A 21,646-nucleotide genomic window follows, 5' to 3' on the forward strand; every position below is an offset into this window, starting at 1 on the left:
CCAATGACTGCTTCCTGGTTGGGGAAAAGGATCAACACACATTCTATCATATGAAGGTTAGTTGGTAGATGTGTGATTTTATTATATTTAGTTTTCAGATTAAGTATGGTTTAATAAAATGTGTGAATGATAAGAGGACAAATGGTGGACTGTGATGACCAGCTTTATGTATCAACTTGGATTGGCGGGAGTCCCCTTTATTCAATTAAACAAAAGTCTAGATGTTGCACTAAAATTTTTTTTTGTTTTTCGTTTTTTGTTTTTGTTTGTTTGTTTGTTTGTTTGTTTTGCACTAAAAATTTCATGGGTACTATTAGCATTTGTAATCAATATGCATTTAAGAACAGCATATTTCCTTGATAAATGGGGAGGCCTAATTCCCTCAGTGGATAGTCTTAAGAGCAGACTTTTAGAAGGTAGAAAATGCAAGAGAAGAGATTCTCCCTTAGAGGTTCTGTAACACCTTCATTGTGCCAGGGAGACCCATTTCCTATTTCTGATCTCCTAAGCTACAGGATCATCAACTTGTGCTCTTTTAAGGAACCAAGCCTGTGTAATGCAGTTAAGCAACAAGGAACACACAACCAGGCAGAAAGAGATAGCAATGGGGAGACGGCAGACAGCCTGGGGGACAGGCAGCTGATCATGACTTACATGGATAGTCAGAGCTACAGCTGGGTAGGAGAAAGGTAACAGGTAAAAAGGTAGGAATCTTAGGAAAGGGTAAGATGGAGAAGGTCAGACTTCTGATGTACAAGGGGAGGAAAGCAGGAGGCTGGCAGTGGGCAGAGTGAAAGTGGGAAGTGGGCAGAAGAGAGCAGACAGGAGAGACTGACAGGAAGACATGATGGCAGGCAGGAGGCTCTCAGGGCTCATCTTGTCCCCACAAGGGTTAGAGGAGCTTCCTGAGATGCAGGTGAATCCCATTCTTGGACATCAGCACAATTCTTGGAGTGGGAACAGGGACCCTGAAAGGATCTGGTGCCAGCTCAAAGCGGAGCAGGGTCAGGGCCACTGCCACCTTCATCTCGTTCATGGCAAACTGCTTCCCGATGCAGTTCCTGGGTCAGGGAGGGAAAAGGAAATGAGAAGTGGCATCAAACCCCCTGCCAGAAACAGCACTTTCAGGGCCCTCCTGCATGGGCCCAGCCCAGTTCCCTTCCCTCAGGACACACACACATCTCTATGCCCACCCCACCTTGCTTGTTTCACACTCTCCCCTTGACCTTTGACAAAGTCTACACTCTTCCAGGATTAGCTCTTACTCCTATCTATGTTCTCCGTAGGCCTGAAATCCCGTTACAAGGTCAGCACCTTGAGCCTCAGGGCCAAGTCAAGTGATCAGTAAAACAGTTAATTATTAAGTTGTTCACTCTGCATGTGGCATTTCTGGTTTCACAATGCAGAGCAGGACAGGGCACCAGAGGTGGTGGGCTGGGCCATCCTTCAGGCCCTAACCATCTGGGGTGCACAGGGGTCCAGATCCTCCGAGGAAGGACAAGACAGAGTTGGGTAAGGAAGTCAGTATGGCACAGAGAATATTCTGCAGGGGCAGAGCCTTAGTGACTCTCAACCTGCTGCACCATCTGCTTCCCAGGTTGGATCGAGACTCCTGCCTCCCCCTCAGCCACTCAGTCAACCAGCTGCTGTAGTCTTCCAATTCTACTGCAGAAATGTCTCTGCTTGCCATCCCTCTACCTCCTCACCCAGACTTTTCTTTTCCTGCCTCCACTTCCTCTCCTGAAGCCCCAGCCAGGCTCAGAGCCTCCCATGCCCTCCATCACAGGTACAACATGTCCACATGCCTCAGCTGACATCAAAGTCCTCTCTCGGTTGTTGGCTATCTCAGCTTTTCACTTGTTCAACTCCTCCTCTTCCCAGCTCAGCTCCTGCTGAGGAAATGCCAGAGAATGCCCTCTCTACACCTCTGACTGTTAATTGTCATGGCTAAGGGCAATGCCAGCCTGCCCTCACCCTGATCTCTGCCCACTGGTCTCTTTATTCCAGGACCTTGACATCACCCTAACACTTAACTCAAGGACACATCACTTTCCAGAGTCAGACAGTGCCAGGAACTTGGTGCTTCCTATAGTGGGGTCAGTTAGGAAATGAGTGAGTGAAAGAAAAGAAAGAAAAGGAAGGAAGGAAGGAAGGAAGGAAGGAAGGAAGGAAGGAAGGAAGGAAGGAAGGAAGGAAGATGTCACTTTTGAGTGGAGGCATTTATTTCTTGACGGTGAAATCCTGGAGTCAAGGGCCGTATGCCATCTCTTAACAGAGGACTTGGCACACAGAGACAGACTTAATAGGCAGTCTTAAAACTGAATGATGTCTATTGAACTGAAAAAAACCTTACCCTGAATGAAATAAAATATGAGTAACCATTACTTCTGAGCTAGGACCTGAGCTATCTACCCCTCTCCTGTCTCTACTGGCAGCCACATGACTTGCACCAATGTATAGGAGGAAGGACTCAATCCCAGGGAGAAACAAATCCTGGAGCCAGTATCTGGAAGCACAGTTAGCTTAAAGATGTTGTGTGAAATTGGGTTCACTCTGTATGTGAAGGATTGACAGATTCCTGTATTTGGAAAATAACATTTTTCTAGGAATTGCTTACAAAGTTTCCTGCAGTTACTGTTTATAGGACACTCTCAGCAGCACTGGAGGATTTCACGGCAGCCATGCTGGAATATAGTCATCCCAATGAACAGCCACCTTATGTGTGCTTTACATTTTACATACCAGGTAATATTCAAATGCCATGTATTGTGTATTTATACAACAAACTGGATTTTCTCCCCAAAGCAATTTAAGGTCCTCATTTTTATGTATTTGCCCATTTGGATGACTGGACTCTAAGTGTCATATTAAGGTATATAGAGCCCAGATCATATGTAGTGTTTGGACAACTGGGAAAATTGTCAAGTGTACATGACCAGTACCATAGAGTCAATAATTCATTTGGTTGGTGAAAATAATAACACAGATAAGTCAAGTTCTTTATGAAGCCCCTAAGAGTCTGTAGGAAACTTTCCTGTGTATGGCTGAAATATTTGAGGCATGCAGGAAGCTGAGTAGGGAAACACATGGAATGTAGTCAATGGTGCAGTGGGGAGGCAGAATGGGGAGTTGAGTAGAAAAGGCTGGTTTGACATTGTGTGTAATGAAAACTTTTGAGTCCATCCTGTCTTTGACTTTGACAACACTTGAAAATTATATGTGAGATAATCTAATTCTGTAAAGTCATACTCACAAAATGAAGAACTCACAAGAATACCCTGAGCTATGGAACACCCACTGATACTGAATTGTGGCTGGAGATTGTGTAAGAGCAATGGGTCAAAGTCTCCATGGCATTCAGTGATTACCAACTTTCTTTGCATAGAGACACATACCTCTTTCCCAGCACTCCAACATGCCAGGACATATCTACAGAAACCCACATAAATGTAGCAAGTCACAAACATCAAGTATGTACCCCCCAAATAGCCCCTGCCTCCTCCCATTCTGGTACAAGTGCCTCACCTTGATCCTCCTGAGAAGGGCAGGAAAGCATGGCTGTGGCGAGAGGAACCCGGTGCAAACCGGGAAGGGTCAAACACCTGCAGAGGGATCACCAGGGCCAGGACAGGTGTGGTCAAGCCCTTCCTTCCAATCATCCAAGGGACAGCACACCCAGAGGTGGGCCAGGAAGAGGGTTTGACCTGGAGGGGATGACCTGGAGAGGTCATCCCACCTCCTCCTCCCAAGGTCATCATACCTCTGGATTTGGCCACACTTTTGGGTTGTGGTGAAGGGCATAAAAGGAGAGCGTCACTAAGAATCCTGTGGGGCAGAAGAGAGAAGGCTGGACATACATGCTTGTGGGGCCCAGCTGCACCCACACACAGCGTGGCAGCCACAATGAGAGCTATTTCTCATCACTGTGAATGGAATGATACTGTTGCAGGAGAGATGGGGCAGACATGGCACAACAGGTGTGCATGTGTGCACAGATTAGAAGATTAACCATGACCAGGCTGAGACGCAGGAAGGAACTGGAGGTTTACTTTTTGGAGCAACTCAGGGGACAACTAACATTTATCAACTACCATCCATGACCTCTTGGAAATATCCATGAACACCTACTTCCTCACAATAACCCTCCAATGAGGGTTCCCATCCTCAATCGTTCCCATGAGGCACCTAATTCTCAGGGAGGCTGAGCAACTTGCCTCTGACCACCCAGCTAGGATGTGGCAGGGCTAGGATTCAGAGCAGAGAGGAGACAAACAGTGGCCTCCGGCCATGGCAGGGATCTCAGATCTGGTCATCAGCTGCTCTCTGCCATCATCCTGAGGGCTCCCTGGAGACTGGACCATCTGAGCCATGATGGTGAATTCTCCAATCTTTCTCATTGGCCTAGACCCTATAGGGAAAGACTTCCTATCCCCCTGCTCTGTCTGATGGTCTCTCAGGCACTCACATCTCAAAGAATGTGAATATTAGGGCAAAACCCAAAGCCACATTTAAGGGCTGTGATGTATTTATTTCTTGGATTAAACTCTGTGGGACTCATACCATATACCTCATCTGAACAACAAAGGAAGTACTCATTTTCTTGAGGGAGAAATGACTATGAAAGACATGCACCAACTGTCCAGAACACGTGGATTTGACTTCCCATGCATTCTTGCTAAGTGTTCATTGAGGGAGAATGGGGAAGTTCACACCTTTGGGTAAGGAGCGTCCGTCAGGGAAGGTGATGGGCTTGCTGAGCTCTCTGCCAACACATAGAACTGGTGGATAGAGTCTCAGTGCCTCCTTGATGCACATGGTGGTGTAGGGCATCTGGTCCAAGTGGTCCCTAAAACAAAGCTATCCTGAAGGGTGGGCAAGGCCCTGGCAGCCAGGGAATTCTCTACTTCAGAGGACAGGGCCTCCCATCTCATGAGCACTCACCAGGTAATGGAGGCACCATCCCCCAGGAGGCTCTGGATCTCTTCCCGACATTTCTGCTGATGCTCTGGGTGTGTGGCCAAAGCATAGAGGATCCAGGAGATGCCACTGGCTGTGGTGTCATGGCCCTCAAACATGAAGGTGTCCACTTCTGCACGAAGGTCCTTATCAGAAAAGCTGCTCCCATTCTCCATCTGGGAAGACACGAAGAGAGGCCAGGGTTTGAGTTTGCCCCCCTCCTCCACACTTGTAGGTAAAACCTCAGGCCTTCCCTGCCACACTCACTTGGGCAAAGAGGAGGATATCCAGGAAGTCCAAGTGCCTCTTGCTCCTGACCTTATCCAGGTTTCCCTCCTCCTGCAGCTGAGCCTTCCTCAGCTTGATCACTCGGTCTGTCCAGAACAGTGTTCCCAGGCAGAGCTGAATGCTCTGGGTGCCGAGACACAGACACTCACAGTAGCCCCAGTCGGGGTGCCAGGTGGATCAGGAGGAGTGTGGGAGTGGGTATGTTTGTTGGGGTGGGAGCTCTAGCACCAGGTGCTTGCAGGTCATCATTCTCCTCAACAGCACAGCCCAAGAGGCTCTGATTGAATGCTGCTGGCAGGGACTGTCATTCAGCCTTCACCCATGTGGTAACAGATGTAGTTTCTTGCCTAGCACCTGGTACCCTAACATCTGCAGCAGGGGAGTACTTGGGTGAGTGTTTTTCAAAGTCTGGAGGGACAGCCAGGGGCAGGACTCAGCTGAGGGTTAGGGACAGTCCCTTTGGGATGTGCCTGATGAAGGAGGGGAGCTTCCCAGAGGGCATATACAACCTGTGTGTTGATGGGCAAGCTGGCAGGCCCGTTTGTTCCAGCGACCTTCAGTGGTCAGCTTATAGATGATGTCTTTCCAGTAGAAAACATTGCTCATCCGGGAATACACCAGGTTGTTCAGGTCCCAAATGGCTTGAAGGTAGGACTGTGAGTACCTGAAAGGGAGGATGCAGAATGGATTGGATGGAGGGAAGCATCTGACCTGGAGTGTGGTGGGCCTGTGGGTGTAGTATTCCTCAATCAATGGGACAGGAGACCCTAAGTGTTTGTCATGTCATTCTTACATCTTTGAGACCCTCAGCCCTTTATGAGGGACTTTGGTGTCCAGGTTTCTTCCTGTGACAGAGAGCAGGGTCTGTGCTTAAGGAAGGCTTGGCGCAGGCTGAATCTGACTGTGGCCAGGGGCTCTCGGCAGAATGTGACTTTTTTTGGCTGGTAAACATCCAAGCTGTGTTAACTGCCTTTCAGATAGTCCATCCCAGTTGGTAAGAAATAGGACCTCACAACTAAGGATTTTACTGACCTATCTGCCTGTTGGTTGCCCTGGTAGCTGAAGGCACACTTCATAAGGGTGTCCAAAGTCATCAAGGAAATGTGTCCAAAGATCTCCAGAGATGAGTTCTGGCTGCGGAGTTCCTCCCATTTGTCCTGTGGTAGAGGGACACATATATCTTTCTCTACTTCTCCAGAAGGCCCATGCTGACAAGGTTAGACTCCCTATCTGCCTCTCCACATATTCTGATTGATGCCCTCACTTTCTAAAGCAGTTGCATTTCATCAGTTTAGGACCATATAGCCAATTTAGGGAGGAAGAGTCAAGGCAAAGGAAAGATCAAGGGGGTAAGACTGGGGTTTCTAAAGAAGGGATATCAGGGACTTCAGTTCCTCTCACTCAACAAATGTCAGCTGAGTACAGTGAGTGAGAAATATAGTCAGGCTCAGAGGTGATGTTATGGCAAGACCCAACCCTGGAGGTTAGAGACCTGGTCTCCATTTCACTGCACGGAATGGCTAAAATCCATCAGAGGCTTTTAGCCCTAGCCCAGAGCCCATCTGAGTGACGTCATGGGACGTCCACCATGCCACTGAAGCTGTTACTGTTCAGGCCAGCCAGGGGCAGTTTGTTTTGTTGTCTAGGGGCATTGGCTACTCTTCCTGTCCAAGTCAAAGACCTGGAACAGGGACTAGAAGAGACACTTTATCCACCATGACTGTCTCTCCTGTGGGCAGTGAGCAAAGGATGGATGTAAACAGGTGCCCAGATACTTTTTTGTTCCATCCATCCCCAGGGGGCCCTGTCTCATAGTATGGTATAAGTTGTGATTCTGGGGGCCATGTCTAATGGATGTCTGAGGGACACAGCTGTCTGAGAGTGGACTTTGTGAACTGTGCTGTGGGTGTGAGTGTGCAGGTGATCAGGGGTTGAACTTACCAGCATCACTTGGACAGAGTCGGCCATGAGCCCCACATAGGGCTTCAGGATGTCATAGTGGAAGGCTGGGGTCAGCATTCTCCGGTGCTGGAACCACGTCTGCCCATTCAACAGGAGCAAACCATACCCTGGGTGTGTGTGTGGGGAAGGAACCTCTCAAGAGTTGTCAGGGACAACTGGGGAGGAGCCCAGGGTGTCCGAAGAAGGGCATCCTGGACAAGGCAGGAAAGGACAGTGCATTTCAGGAAGGGGGCCTCCCAAACCCTGGTGCACAGCTGTGAGATCAAGGTTGAAACAGAGTAGCACTGGGTTAATGGAGGACTTCAATGAAAAGTTAGTCTGAGATCATTATGGAGGACTGAGAAGTGATGTGGGAGAAACTGAGCTGCAGGAGGGCTTCCCTACCATTAGGAAGGGGTGAGGTTTTTATCTGAAGAAGAGAGAGGAAGCTCAATTCAGATTGAGTGGAGTGACTGTAGTGCTGGTCACCTCATATTTGTCTGGGCCAAATGGATATTTGTTGGCAACCTAAGCAGAAGGTGAACCGTAGTTCTTGTTAAATATACTTACCTATCCAGGGAGCCATGAATCTGTAAGAACCATCAGACTTTGGGTCTGAAAGTAAGAAGGGCATTAAAGGAAACTGAAGGTGACCAACGAAGACAGGCTGCCCCCAGGAGTTAACTGTGGTCTAGACCATTGTCCCCCATCCCTTCCTGATGATTGTCAGTTGGCAGTTTGTGTCAACCCACGTCCCACTTGCCTTCCAACCAGGACTCTCTGTCTTTCCTGATAGTTACTATAGGCTCGGGAAAGCAGACTGAGTGTCCCACCACAGAGCCCTAGGGAGTAGGAAGTTGAATCAGTAAGAAATATAGCTTCTGTCCTCAGTACTAGTGAGAAGACAGTAGCTTGTCCAGTGGGGTTTTTGTTTGTTTGTTTTCTTACTTTTTTGTTTTTGTTTTTGTTTTATGATTTTTTTTTGTGGTGGCACAGTCATTCCACGTGCCAGCACTGGCAACAGATCAGGGTTCCATGCAAGCCATCATCAATAGGAAATTGTCTTGAGTTCTGGGGCTGCACCATTGTGGTGAAGAAAGAAATAAGAAGGAAAGAATAAAAGGGGAAAAGAATAAAAAGTGGAAAGGAGGGAAGGAAGGAAGGAAGGATGAAGGAGTAGAGAGGGAAGGAAGGAGGGAGGGAGTGAAGGAAGGAAGGAGAGAAAGAAAGAAAGGAAGGAAGAAAGAAAGAAATAGAGGAGGATGTGGGGTGTGACTCAGACTTGTATCTCGGTGTGCGCATGGAGAGTGCAAATGGCTGTGGTTCTGCTGACTGCCTAGGCTCCCCACCCCTCACAGGAGCCACCACCCAGATGCTCACTAGCCATCAGGGAGATTCAAATTAAAACCACACTGAGGTACCACCTTACACCAGTTAGAATGGCCAAAATTAGCAAGACAGGAAATAACATATGTTGGAGAGGATGTGGAGAAAGAGGAACCCTCTTATGCTGTTGGTGGGAATGCAAGTTGGTGCAGCCAATTTGGAGAACAGTGTGAAGATTCCTTAAGAAATTAAAAATAGAGCTTCCCTATGACCCTGAAATTGCACTACTGGGTATTTACCCCAAAGATACAGATGTAGTGAAAAGAAGGACCGTCTGTACCCCAGTGTTCATAGCAGCAATGGCCACGGTTGTCAAACTGTGGAAAGAACCAAGATGCCCTTCAACGAATGAATGGATAAGGAAGATGTGATCCATATACACTATGGAATACCCAACTTTCATATCAACATGGACGAGACTGGAAGAGATTATGCTGAGTGAAATAAGTCAAGCAGAGAGAATCAACTATCATACAGTTTCACTTATTTGTGGAGCATAAGAAATAACACAGAGGAAGGAAATGGGGAGATGGAGAGGAGAAGGGAGTTGAGGGAAATTGGAGGAGATGAACCATGACAGACTATGGACTCTGAAAAACAATCTGAGGGTTTTGAAGGGGGTGGGGGTGGGAGGTTGCGGGAGCCTGGTGGTGGGTATTATGGAGGGCACGTATGGCATGGAGCTCTGGGTGTGGTGCTTAAACAGTGAATTCTGTTACACTGAAAAGAAATTAAATTAAATTAAAAAAAGAAAGAAAGAAATAGAGGAGGAAAGAGAGGAAAGAAAGGAAGGAAGAAGAAAGATAGAAGGAGAGAGCGGGAGGCAGGGACGGGGGAGGGAGGGAGGGAGGAAGGAAAAAGAAAGCAAAAGAGGTAATTCCTTACATGTGTTTAAACTTTCAAATTGAGTAACTGTATTTGGGGTTCTGCTGGCTCTTGGGCTTGAGGAATGACAGGTAGAGGATCAGATATTTATGACTGAGCCAGCAGTCTTTCCTGAAATGTCACAGTACCCCAGGAATGTATCCAAGAGGGAAGAACCCCTCCAACAGACAAGTGGGTTTGCACTCACCAGATCGCCCCAGGATCACCTTCATGTAGTCTGGGTCATAGACTACCAGGCTAGCCTCACTCCCCCATAGCCAGCGAGGACTGGCACACGGATATTTCTCTGCCCTTTTCTGAAGCTCTTGTAGTTCCTGACCCTTTTGGAGCTGTAACCAAGGGAAAGACAAATCAATAAAACCTTGCTTCCTCTTTAGGTCCAGTGCTTAGAGAGGGGGTGGAGGGTAGGATGTCCACAGGAAGATAGCTCTGGATATCGGCAGTGATTAGGAGTTTGGAAATGTTTCTGATGAGCAAGGCTCTGATAGGGATTCCAGATTCATGGAACTTGTGCTCTAATGGGAATAGAGGTGGGGAAGTCAATCATGCTTATACTGAGATGTGTTGTCCAATGACTTAAAGAGGCTTCTCTATGCTCCCAGGTCATGTCCACCGCTGCAGCTGCCCTTCTCCTTGGATCTGGTGCAGGGACTGCATTGTGGGAGACTCTTACCATGAAGCTGTGTCACCTCATCCTCCAGGGTCCCTCAAACCTATGCAGTAGGGCCCTCTGGGGATCCTGTTTAAGCACAGCTGCGTGCCTCCTTTCAGATTGCTTGCTCTCCAAGCCAGCTGGCTTCCAGAAACTCCTGCTCCTGGGTTGTGTCAGTAGTTCCTCTGGGGAGACCAAGGAGCTAGATGGTGTTCTGCCTGGCTCTTCCTCTCTCTGAGTCACTCTGACATCCACTGGTCTGTCAACTTTCCAGACAACTACTTGGGACAGCCATCTCTTTCTGAGCAGGTGTGGTCAGGACCAGCTGAGACTCTTATAGAGGAGATGGTTCCCCTAGTTTCAGTGGCAGTAACTGTGTAGACTGATACTCAGTGTCTACTGGCTTTTAGGCTGTGGCCACTCACACAGACAGTGAGTGGTCCATGACAGCTGTTTCACCTGCCTCCTCCTGGGAACTGGGGTCACAAAAAATGTCTCCAAGTGAGATACCATGACAGTGGGCAGAAAATAAAGGGTCGGCACAGGGGATCAATTGTCAGGTGCTGTGGGCTGTGTTGACCTGTGGTGGGAGGATCTGGGAAAGATGAGGCTGTTGGGTCGTGGATTCCCATACAGGAGTTCCCCTTTCATGGTTCCTGACTGATTTCAGCCCTATTTAGTGCAGCAGGTTTGGTATTCTATAAACATGCTTATCCTTTATAGGTATTACCATTATAGTTAATTTTTATAATTAGAGTATAACTGTGACCTTTGGCCTGTTGCCAGCTGACATTCGAAGGTTAGTATAACTCACACAAGACTATAATAATAATCACCCCCAGTTTACAGATGAGGAAACAGAAGGATAGAGCAAGTATTTGAAGTATGTGGCAGAGCTAGGGTAGAATCCAGGTAGCTTAGCTCAGAGGCCATATGCTTCCCTGTCTCACTTGTCAGTTGTCACCTGGCCTGAAAGACTAACTTTAACCTACTGCATATGGCAATCTAATTCTTGACTTAGCCAATAACAAAGGCACTGAATAAATGAAGTCTCAGATATGTAGGAGGAAGAAAAATCTGGCTGCAATATATTAGGCTAGCAGAAGCTGAGGGCTGATTGGGCACTGGGCGTAATAGGAGTTACGGAAGTAGAACTTGCGTGCTTACAGAGTCTCCACACCATCCATGTAATGGGAGTCAGTGGAGGAAATTTTAGTGGTTGCTTAGGTCAAATCCTAGCTCAGAAAGGTGACGACTGCATCTAGCAAAAGGTTGCAATTTCTCCAAATGGACAATCTGGAAGTCATCAGTGCAATAATCTGCATGAAGAAACTGGCCTATGACTGTCTCCCTGTGGCTGATGTGAAGTTTCTGTCTTTGGCTCCATTCAGCTGAAATTGCTTGGCCTCCTCAGCAACATCCCCGGGCTAGGCTTGTTCAATCCACACAACACAAGACAGCCTCTCCTCACATGCCCCCACTTACTGATTCCCCTGCTGAAGGACCAGTACTGACAGAGCTGGAGAGTAAGTACCATCTCCATCTAGCTGCAAGCTGCTCCTTCCTCTGTCATTCCATAACCTGTCCAGGCATCTCTTGGGGTCAGCTCTGTGCTGGTAACTGGGTACTGGAAGGGGGTGACATCCTTAGCCCAAGGAGCCCACAGTACTGTGGTTGGGGAAGGAGAACTAGGAGGTAAACAGATTCTTTTAATGGTGAAACTCAATGTCAATACTCTTTATCTGCCCCATCCTGGAAAACTTCTCTCTCATGAGTGCCAGTAACTTGTCAGGGTTTTAACACTGAAATCACCAGTCTGGAACATCTCATAGTCTCAGGCAAACCAAGCTGGTTGGTTCCTTCCACCAGACATGACACCCCAATCTGGCAGGTGAGCCTATTTTCCAGGGACCTGACGCCTGATTCCTGTCTATGGTCTCCATAAGCTGTGAACCCCTCTGCTGTCTGTGTTCCCAAGCAGCTCAGGGCTAGGCTTCGAGGATGGGATTGAGTGGCCAAGGCAGGGAAGGATCAGGAAGGGTGTTCTGAGAGAGGAGCTGGGGCTCCTCAGCTAGGAGGGGGAAGACTCAGGAAGGAACAGCCATCATCCTTAAGGTGCAGTGTAACCGTCTCTCAAAATAAAGTAGTGCGTAAAATATAACCCATGAGAAATTGAACTAGCCTGGCAAGCATGCTTAAATGTTACCTTAAGAAGAACATGCATTAGCAACAGGTCTCCGGGGGAGAGGATGATTTAGAAGCCGGGCAGCCAGGAATGCCTGGTCCCGTTTAGGGTGGAACACCGCCTGCTTTTTTTTGGATGTTACTCAGAGACAGCCTGCCATTAACTGGTTATCAAGATAATCCCCTTAAATATGCTTGTTCAATTATAAGTTCTATACTGCTTAACCATATATATCCTACTCTCCTTGCTTATATATAAGATTTATAAAAATTTATAACTCATATTCTTTCTTATTTATCTACAAAGCCTATGGTTAATGTATAACCCTCTTCTGCTCCTTTGTTAGTTGTTACCTTGTTTCTAATAAATACGGGATTGAGGAGTTGTTTGGGATGACAGTCTTCTCTACTGTCACCCCCTGCTCCCTTTCTCTTGCAGCTGACTTATTTTTGCCAAATTCTCTGGTGCACACTCAGGACTGCATTACAGCCTGCAGACCTACTTAAGGAAAGAGGGTGAGACCAGCCTGAGGGCACCAGCAAAGGCTTCTTTCCAGAAGGGAGCTCCTGGGAGTGGAATGAGGAGCCAAAATCTGAGCAGTAAACTGAGTGTTTCCCCAAGGCACATGTGCTAGTCACACAAGAAGCCTAAGTGGCATGCATCTGCTGACCAGGATGATGCTGCAAAGCCCTGGACGCCCACACTTCCCACTCCTCTCCCGCCCCTCTTACCTCATGCATGTGCCCGAGGAGCCAGTGGGAAGGAGGGGACGGGAACTCCTGGACTGCTCTGAGCAGCCACCGCCTGTGCAGGTACAGCTGTGCTGCCTTGAGCAGCAGCAGAACCAGCCCTAGCACGGAGGCCACTTGCAGGAGCCCAGAGACACCGCCCAGGAGTCTGATGACACTCAGCACAGAGGCACTCATGGTGCAGGTGCTGCTGGATTGCTGACTCTCCCTGACTGTCCCTGACTGTTGCTGACCTTCCCTGAGCATCCTAGGCCAGACAGTCAGGGGAGGGTTGCCCTGCCCACCTGGAGGGAGGGTGAAGGTTGAGGGCAGGGCTCAGACTTCTAAAGCTCATTAACTGTGAATATGTTAATGGGAAACTGTGGGTGGGGGGGGGGAGCTTTCTCAGCAGACAGAGATAATGGCTGGGCACATTTCCACTTTCTCTTCTCCCTGTTATTCAACACTCTGTGCCAGGCAGGTGCTGTATACTGGGACACAGCTGCCAGCAAACACGAATCCTGACAGCAGACATGAATCCTGGCTGCAAAAACTTCGCAGTCTAGCTTACCAAATATTCAGGAAGTGGGTTTGGTTTCATTATTATCCCATTTCTGAGAGGAAAACTCTTATAGGGAACTAAAGTGTTGTGACCAGAGGAAAACCACCACTGAGAGTGTCAGCTGGGATTAGAGTCAGGGTTTCCAAACTGTTTGCCTCAGCTGCCTCTGCATTGTTCTCCACACTTGTCATACTCCACGATTCAGTGATGTGGTCAGACTGTGCCTGCAGGCAGAGCCCAGGCCTCACACTCAGGAGGCCCAGTGCAGGGCTCGCTCATGACATATGAAGCTGGCCAGTTATACTCTCTGAGCCTCAGGTTCTCCTTCTCTAAGGCTATAATCATCCCTTTCCCAAGGTCCTCCCAGGAATACTCATTTGGTCATGCATTTACTCACTCATGTACTCAGCAAATGTTTCCTGAGCTCACAGTCTGGGAGGTAAAGGCGGAGAACTAACATAGTACAGGAAAACATGATAAGGCCTGTACTGAAAGAATGGGGGGTGGGTCCACCTGGGAAGGAGACAACTAATAACAAGAATGGGACCCTGAAGTGTGAATAAGAATTCACCAGGTGAAGAGTGCTAGGGAGAGGGATGGGCACTGCCGAATCATGGAGAGCATATGAAAGTACATCTGAGGAAGACAAGTAGGTCTTTCAGCTTCAATTTATTCCTGAGTCTCTTTACCCAAATTGACTCCAAGCCCATAACTCTGAAAGGAAAACAAGATGTTTTTGTCAGGAGTTCTTTGGAAGGCAGCTTTTCCTCCTGCCCTGTTCCTCACCATCTACCTTGTTATTCCTACACCCTCCTCCTGTGGCCGACCTTGTGACAGGAGATTCATTACACAACCCATGGGGCCACAGGTCTCTCCATTTCCCCCTTAGTCCTGGGCTCCTGTCCAAACCCAAGTGTGTGTAACCTCATTACCCATGCCTCTCAACTTTCCTCCATTTCTATGGTTGCTTTCTGTCCATCTCTGGCCCAGACTCAGGTACTCTGGAGCCTGACTGCTTCCCTTGCTTGGCTCAGTATGAGCTTTGCACTTAGCCTATGAGGGACAATTGTGGAGAGAGCTTGGAAGTGGGACAGCCTAGCTTGCAATTCTGGATGTAACTCTGGGTTTCACTCCCTGAGTCCTCGGTTTCCTCTACAGAACTGGGTGCATAATGTTTGTTAAGAGGTAGCATTTCATGAGCGTTTACTATATTCTAGACACTGAGCATGGAACTTTATGTGTTTTCCCTACAACAATTCTATAAGACAGATTTTTAAAAACCCTGAAGTGTCAGCATGGAAAGATACTCCTCAGGGGCAGGGGAGCAAGTCCACACTGAGATGGGTCCTTTAAGATTTGAGTTCATTTGTTTTGTTTCTAAAGATTTTATTTATTTATTTATTTTAAAAAGATTTTTATTTATTTATTTTACAGACAGATTACAAGTAGGCAGAGGAGATAGGCAGAGAGAGAGGAGGAAGCAGGCTCCCCATCGAGCAGCCAGAGAGCCTGATGTGGGGCTCGATCCCAGAACCCTGAGACCATGACCTGAGCTGAATGCAGAGGCTTTAACCTACTGAGCCACCCAGGCGCCCCTATTTATTTATTTTTTTGAAAGAGAGATTGACAGAGAGAGAATGCATGAGCAGAGGTGTGGTGGTATAGGGGAGAAGCAGAGGCAGAGGGAAAAGTAGACACCGGGTGAGAGGGAGACTGATACAGAGCTTGATTCCAGAATCCTTGGATCATGACCTGAGCCAAAGGCAGTCCCTTAATCTACTGACCTACCCAGGAACCCCAGGATTTGGAGTTTTGACCCTTAACTCTATGGCCACCCCATCCTTGACAAAGCAAGAAAGAATATCCAATGGAAGAAAGACAGTCTCTTCCATAAGTGGTCTCAACGAAGGTAACTTGGGCATGCAGAATAATAAAACTGGACCACTTCTTCATACCATAATAAACTTATAATGGATGAAAGACCTAAATGTGAGCTAGGAATTTATCAAAACTGTAAAGAAGAACAACGGGAACAACCTTTTTGATCTCAGGCACAACAATGTCTTCCTAGACATGTCTTTAAAGGCAAGGGAAACAAAAGGAAAAATGAACTCTTGGGACTTCATTGGGATAAAAAGTTTTTGCACAGCAAGGGAAACAACAAAACTAAAATGCAAAAGATGGAATGAGAGAAATTATTTACAAAGGACCTATCAGATAAAAGACTACTCTCCAAAATCTATAAAGTACTCATCAAAGTCAACATCCCAAAAAACAAGAAATCCAGTCAAGAAATGAGCAGAAGACGTGTGGAGACATTCCAAAAAAGACATAAAAATGACAAAGAGACTCAAGAAAAGATGCTCAACATTACTCTTCATTAGGGATACACAAATCAAAACCATAATGAGATACCACCTCACACCAGTCAGAATGGCTATAATTAACAACTCAGGAAACAAAAGATGTTTGCAAGGATGCAGAGAAAGGGAATCCCTTTTACATTGTTGGTGGGAATGCAGTACAGTGACTCTGGAAAAAAGTTGGAGGTTCCTCAAGAAGCTAAAAATAGAGCCACCCTTTAATAGATATTTAGTCAAAGGATAATGATTTGAAGGGCACATGTACCCCAATGTTTATAGCAACATGTCCACAATAGTGGATCAACAGATGAATGGATAAAGAAAAAAAAATGTATATATATATTATATGTGTATAATGGAACATTACTCATCCATCAAAAAGAAATGAAATCGTGCCATTTCAATGGCGTGGATGGAACTATTATACTAAGCAAAATAAGTCAGTCAGAGAAAGACAAATACTCTGTGATTTCTCTCACGTGTGGTGAAGGAAAGGAAAATAAGATAAAAACAGAGGGAGACACACCATAAGAGACTCTGAAGTATAGAGAACAAACTAAGAGTTGCTTGAGGGCAGGTGGGTGGAAAGTTGGGGTAATTGGGTGATGGGCATTAAGGAGGGCCTTGATGTAATGAGCCCTGAGTGTCATATATAAGAATGATTCACTAATTTTACCCTTGAAATTCATAATACATATAATTTAAATAAATTGAATTTAAAAAAATTTAAAAACAAACCAAAAACAAAGAAAAAAGAAGCAAGAAAATAAAGAAAATAAGTCACATGGGGAAGAAAAAGAAATGGAGTTTTGAATCCCAGCCACATGTCAGAGATTAAATGCAGAACACTGGAGCCCAGTGTGCCAACAGCCCTGCAAATAAAAGGGGTGAGGGCAGGGATCTGATGGAGGCCTAGGACACAAAATGGAGATTATTCGCTTTTCTATGAGGGCTTCCTGAACAGTGGTAGGCAAGGGATACCCTTCCCCAGATTAGAAGGTGGGGTGGCACCACTTTCCCCCTTGTCACCAACATGGTTAGACTTCAATGAGTAACAGAGCACCCCAAGTGTTGGCTGGAGATGCTTACACCAAACCATGCTACCCTCCTCCTGTCAGGGGCATCTTTACTAGGGCAGGTCTGACTGTGAGCCAGCACATTGGGTCTCTCCCACAGAAGATGAACGCAGTCCCCATGCATGTACCAAGTCTACTAACCATAGAGTGCTCTAAAGAGTCAGTACAGTTCTGGTGGAAATAGGACCAGGCATTCTTTCTTGCTTTTCTTTTTTTTTTCTTTTTCTTTTTTTGTCTTTTTTCCCCCTTTGGAATCAGGTTTATAATATTTGTTTTTGTTTTTGTTGTTGTTTCCTTTAATTTTTTTTTTTGATCAGGCTCTTTTCTTCTTCTTCTTCTTCTTCTTCTTCTTCTTCTTTTTCTTATTCTTGGACACAGGCTTATAGGTTTCGTTTGTTTGGTTATTTGTTTTCAAAGAATTCAAAATGACAATTATCAAGGAGCTAGTTGGGCTTGAAAAAACCGTGAATGATACTACAGAATCCCTTTCTGAAGATATAAAATCCCTTTCTGGGGAAATAAAAGAACTAAAATCTAACCAAGTTGAAATTAAAGAAAAGCTACTAATGAGGTGCAATAAAAAATGGAGGCTCTTACTGCTAGGATTAATGAGGCAGAAGAGAGAATTAGTGATATAGAAGAACAAATGATGGAGAAAAAAGAAGCTGAGAAAAAGAGAGATAAGAAACTACTGGACCATGAGGGGAAAATTAAAGAGAGAAATGATACCATGAGATGAAACAATATCAGAATAATTTGGATCCCAGGAGAAAAAGAAAGCGAGAGAGGGGCAGAAGGTATATTAGACCAAATTATAGCAAAGAATTTTTCCAATTTGGAGAAGGGAACAAGCATCAAAATCCAGGAAGCATAGAGATCCCTCCTCAAAATCAATAAAAGTAGGTCCATACCCTCTCATCTAATAGTAAAACTTACAAGTCTCAGTGACAGAGCTCAGGACAAGGAGTCTGTAACATACAACAGTAGAAATACTACGTTGGCAGAAAACCTATCCACAGAGACCTAGCAAGCCAGAAAGGACTGGCATGATATATTCAGAGCATTAAACGAGAAAAATATGCTGCCAAAAGTGGTATATCCAACTAGGCTTTCACTGCAAACAGGAGACATAAAAAGCATCTGGGACAAACAAAAACTAAAAGAATTTTCAAACACAAAGGAGACCTACAGGTAATTTTAAAAGGGGTCCTCTAAGCAGAGAGAGAGCCTAGAGGTAACAGACCAGAAAGGAACAGAGACAATTTACAGTAACAGTCACCTTACAGGAAGTACAATGTCACTAAATTCATATCTTTCAATAGCTACTCTGAATGTAAATATGTGTTCTTTTTTTTTTATTTTTAAGTTAACATATAATGGATTATTTGCTTCAGGGGTACAGGGCTGTGAATGCCCCAGTCAAAAGACACAGGGTATCAGAATGGATACAAAAACAAGACTCATCGATATGCTGTCTGCGAGAAACTCATTTTAGAACCAGAGACACCTCCAGATTTAAAGTGAGGGGGTGGAAAACAATTTACCATGCTAATGAACATCAAAAGAAAGCTGGGATGGCAATTCTTATGTCAGACAAATTAGATTTTAAGCCAAAGACTAAAATGATAGATGAGGAAGGAGGCTACATCATGGTCCATCCAACAAGAAGATTTAACAATTTTAGATATCTATGCTCCTAACATGGGAGCAGCCAATTATATAAACCAATGAATAACAATATCAAAGAAACACATTGGCAATAATACAGTAAGAGTAGGGGACTTTAACACCCCCCTCACTGAAAAGTTCAGATCATCTAAGCAAAAGATCCACAAGGAAATAAGGGTTTTAAATGATACACTGGACCAGACGGACATCCCAGATATATTCAGAACATTCCATCCCAAAGCAACGGAATACACATTCTTCTCTAATGCCCACGGAACATTCTCCAGAATAGATCACATCTCTCTATAGGTCACAAATCAGGTCCCAACCAGTACCAAAAGATTGGAATCATTCCCTGAATATTTTCAGACCACAGTGTTTTGAAACGAGAACTCAACCACAAGAGGAACATTGGAAAGAACCCAAATGCACGGAGGCTAAAGAACATCCTACTAAAGAGTGAATGGAAATAAAAAGAAAAAAAAAAAAAAGAAAAGAAAACACAACTGTTCAAAATCTTTGGGACAAAGCAAAGGCAGTCCTGAGAGGAAAATATATAGCGATACAAGCCTTTTTCAGGAAACAAGAAAGGTCTCAAATACACAATCTAACCCTACACCTAAAAGAGCTGGAGAAAGAATAGCAAAGGAAGCCTAAACCCAGCAGGAGAAGAGAAATAATAAAGATCAGAGCAAAAAATCAATGAAATATGAACCAAAAGAATAGTAGAACAAATCAGCAAAACTAGGAGCTTGTTCTTTGAAAGAATTAATAAGATTGATAAACCCCTGGCCAGGCTTCTCAAAAAGAAAAGAGAAAGGACCCAAATTAATAAAGTCATGAATGAAAGAGGAGAGAGCAGAACTAACACCAAGGAAATACAAACAATTATAAGAACATATTATGAGTGACAATACACCAGAAAATCTGATAATCTGGAAGAAATGGATGCATTCCTAGAGATGTATAAACTACCAAAACTGAACCAGGAAGAAATTGGAAACCTGAACAGACCCATGACCAGTAAGGAGATTGAAGCAGTCATCAAAAATCTTTCAAACAAACAAGAGCCCAGGGCCAAACAGCTTCCCAGGAGGATTCTACCAAATATTTAAAGAAGAATTAATACCTAGTCTTCTGACACTGTTCCAAAAAAATAGAAATTGAAGGAAAACTTTCAAACTCCTTTTATGAGGCCAGCATTCCCTTGATCCCCAAACCAGACAAAGACCCCTTCAAAAAGGAGAATTACTGACCAATATCCTTGATGAACACAGACGAGAAAATTCTCACCAAAATACTAGCCAATAGGATCCAACAGTACATTAAAAGGATTATTCACCATGACCAAGTGGGATTTATTCCTGGGTTGCAATGTTAGTTCAACATCTGCAAATCACTCAATGTGATACAGTATACTAATAAAAGAAAAAATGAGAACTGTATAATATTCTCAATAGATGCTGAAAAAGCATTTGACAAAGTACAGCATCCTTTCCTGATCAAAACTCTTCAAAGTGTAGGGACAGAGTGTACATACCTCAATATCATCAAAGCCATCTATGAAAAACCCACAGTGAATATCATTCTCAATGGAGAAAAACAGAGCTTTTCTGCTAAGGTCAGGAACATGACAGGGATGCCCATTATCACCACTGCTATTCAACATAGTACTAGAAGATCTAGCCTCACTAATAAGGCAACTAAAAGAAATAAAAGACATCTGCATTGGCAAAAAAACAAAACAAAACAAAACAAAAAAAAAAACAAGTCAAACTCTTGCTTTTTGCAAATGATATGATACTTTATGTGGTAAATCCAGCAGACTCCACTCTAAAACTGCTAGAATGTATACAGGAATTCAATACAGTGTCATTGTCAAAATCAATGCACAGAAATCAGTTGTATTTCTATACACCAACAGCAAGATAGAATAAAGAGAAATTAAGGAATCGATTCCATTTACAATTGCACCCAAAACCATATGGTACTTAGGAATAAATCTAACCAAAGAGACAAAGAATCCATACTCAGAAAACTATAAAGTACTCATGAAAGAAATTGAGGAAAACACAAAGAATGGGAAAACTTTATGTGCTCATGGATTGGAAAAACAAATATTGTGAAAATGTCTATGCTAACTAAAGCATTCTAACTAACTAAACTAGTGCTAACTAAAGAACATTTAATGCAAACCCTATCAAAATATCATCAATGTTTTTCAAAGAAATGGGATAAATAACCCCAACATTTATATGGAACCAGAAAAGACCCTCAATAGCCAAAGGAATATTGAAAAACAAAGCCAAAGTTGGTGGCATCACAATTCCACACTTCAAGTTCTATTGCAAAGTTGTAATCATCAGGACAGTAAGATACTGGTATAAAAACAGATACATAGATCAATGGAGCAGAATAGGGAGCCCAGAAATGGATCATCAACTCTATGGTCAACTAATCTTCGAAAAAGCAGGAAAGAATGTTCAATGGAAAAAAGACATCCTCTTCAACAAATGGTCTTGTTAAAATTGGGCAGCCACATGCAGAAGAATGGAACCGAACCATTTCCTTACACCAAACACAAAAATAGACTCAGAATGGATGAGAGTCCTCAATGTGAGACAGGAATCCATCAAAATCCATCAGGAGAACACAGGCAGAAACCTCTTCGACATCAGCTGCAGCAAATTCCTCCTAGAAACAGCACCAAAGGCAAGGGAAGCAAGTGCGAAAATGAACTATGGGAATTTCATCAAGACCAAAAGCTTTTGCACAGCAAAGGGAAGAGTCAACAAAACCAAAAGACAACTGACAGAATGGGAGGAGATATTTGCAAATGACATATCAGATAAAGGGCTAGTATCCAAAATCTGTAAAGAACTTATCAGACTCAACACCCAAAGAAAAAAGAATGCAATCAAGAAATGGGCAGAAGACATGAACAGACATTTTTGCA

General features: G+C 44.7%; 1 protein-coding gene across 2 annotated transcripts; it reads right to left on the minus strand.

Moving 5' to 3' along the window:
- Positions 1-269: 269 nt before the first annotated feature.
- Positions 270-13,289, minus strand: LOC309842931 (cytochrome P450 4A11-like). 2 transcript variants are annotated; one of them, XM_082687924.1, is made up of 12 exons: positions 13,025-13,270; positions 9,644-9,785; positions 7,756-7,800; positions 7,186-7,313; positions 6,277-6,401; positions 5,754-5,908; positions 5,224-5,330; positions 4,942-5,132; positions 4,713-4,846; positions 3,761-3,825; positions 3,526-3,602; positions 270-1,061 (listed from the first exon to the last, which is right to left on the minus strand). In XM_082687924.1, the coding sequence occupies exons 1-12, from the start codon at positions 13,217-13,219 to the stop codon at positions 893-895; spliced, it is 1,533 nt and encodes a 510-aa protein (XP_082544050.1). In that variant the 5' UTR covers positions 13,220-13,270; the 3' UTR covers positions 270-892. The 2 variants fall into 2 exon arrangements, 1 of the variants encoding a protein (XP_082544050.1); XR_014299856.1 differs by lacking the exon at positions 3,761-3,825 and having other exon boundaries at positions 13,025-13,289.
- Between the last annotated feature and the right edge of the window lie 8,357 nt (positions 13,290-21,646).

Source organism: Mustela nivalis (genome assembly GCF_964662115.1).
Source record: "Mustela nivalis genome assembly, chromosome: 10".
NCBI classification, from domain to species: Eukaryota; Metazoa; Chordata; class Mammalia; order Carnivora; family Mustelidae; genus Mustela; species Mustela nivalis.

What these genes read in the sequence shown, in the direction of transcription:
- LOC309842931 (XM_082687924.1), bottom strand. Translation starts at nt 13,219, where the DNA reads ATGAGTGCCTCTGTGCTGAGTGTCATCAGACTCCTGGGCGGTGTCTCT. An exon ending in TCCTCGGGCACATGCATGAG is followed by an intron (nt 9,786 to 13,024) that starts GTAAGAGGGGCG and finishes CCTTGGTTACAG; the next exon opens with CTCCAAAAGGGTCAGGAACT. An exon ending in GGCAACCAACAGGCAGATAG is followed by an intron (nt 5,909 to 6,276) that starts GTCAGTAAAATC and finishes CCTCCCTTTCAG; the next exon opens with GTACTCACAGTCCTACCTTC.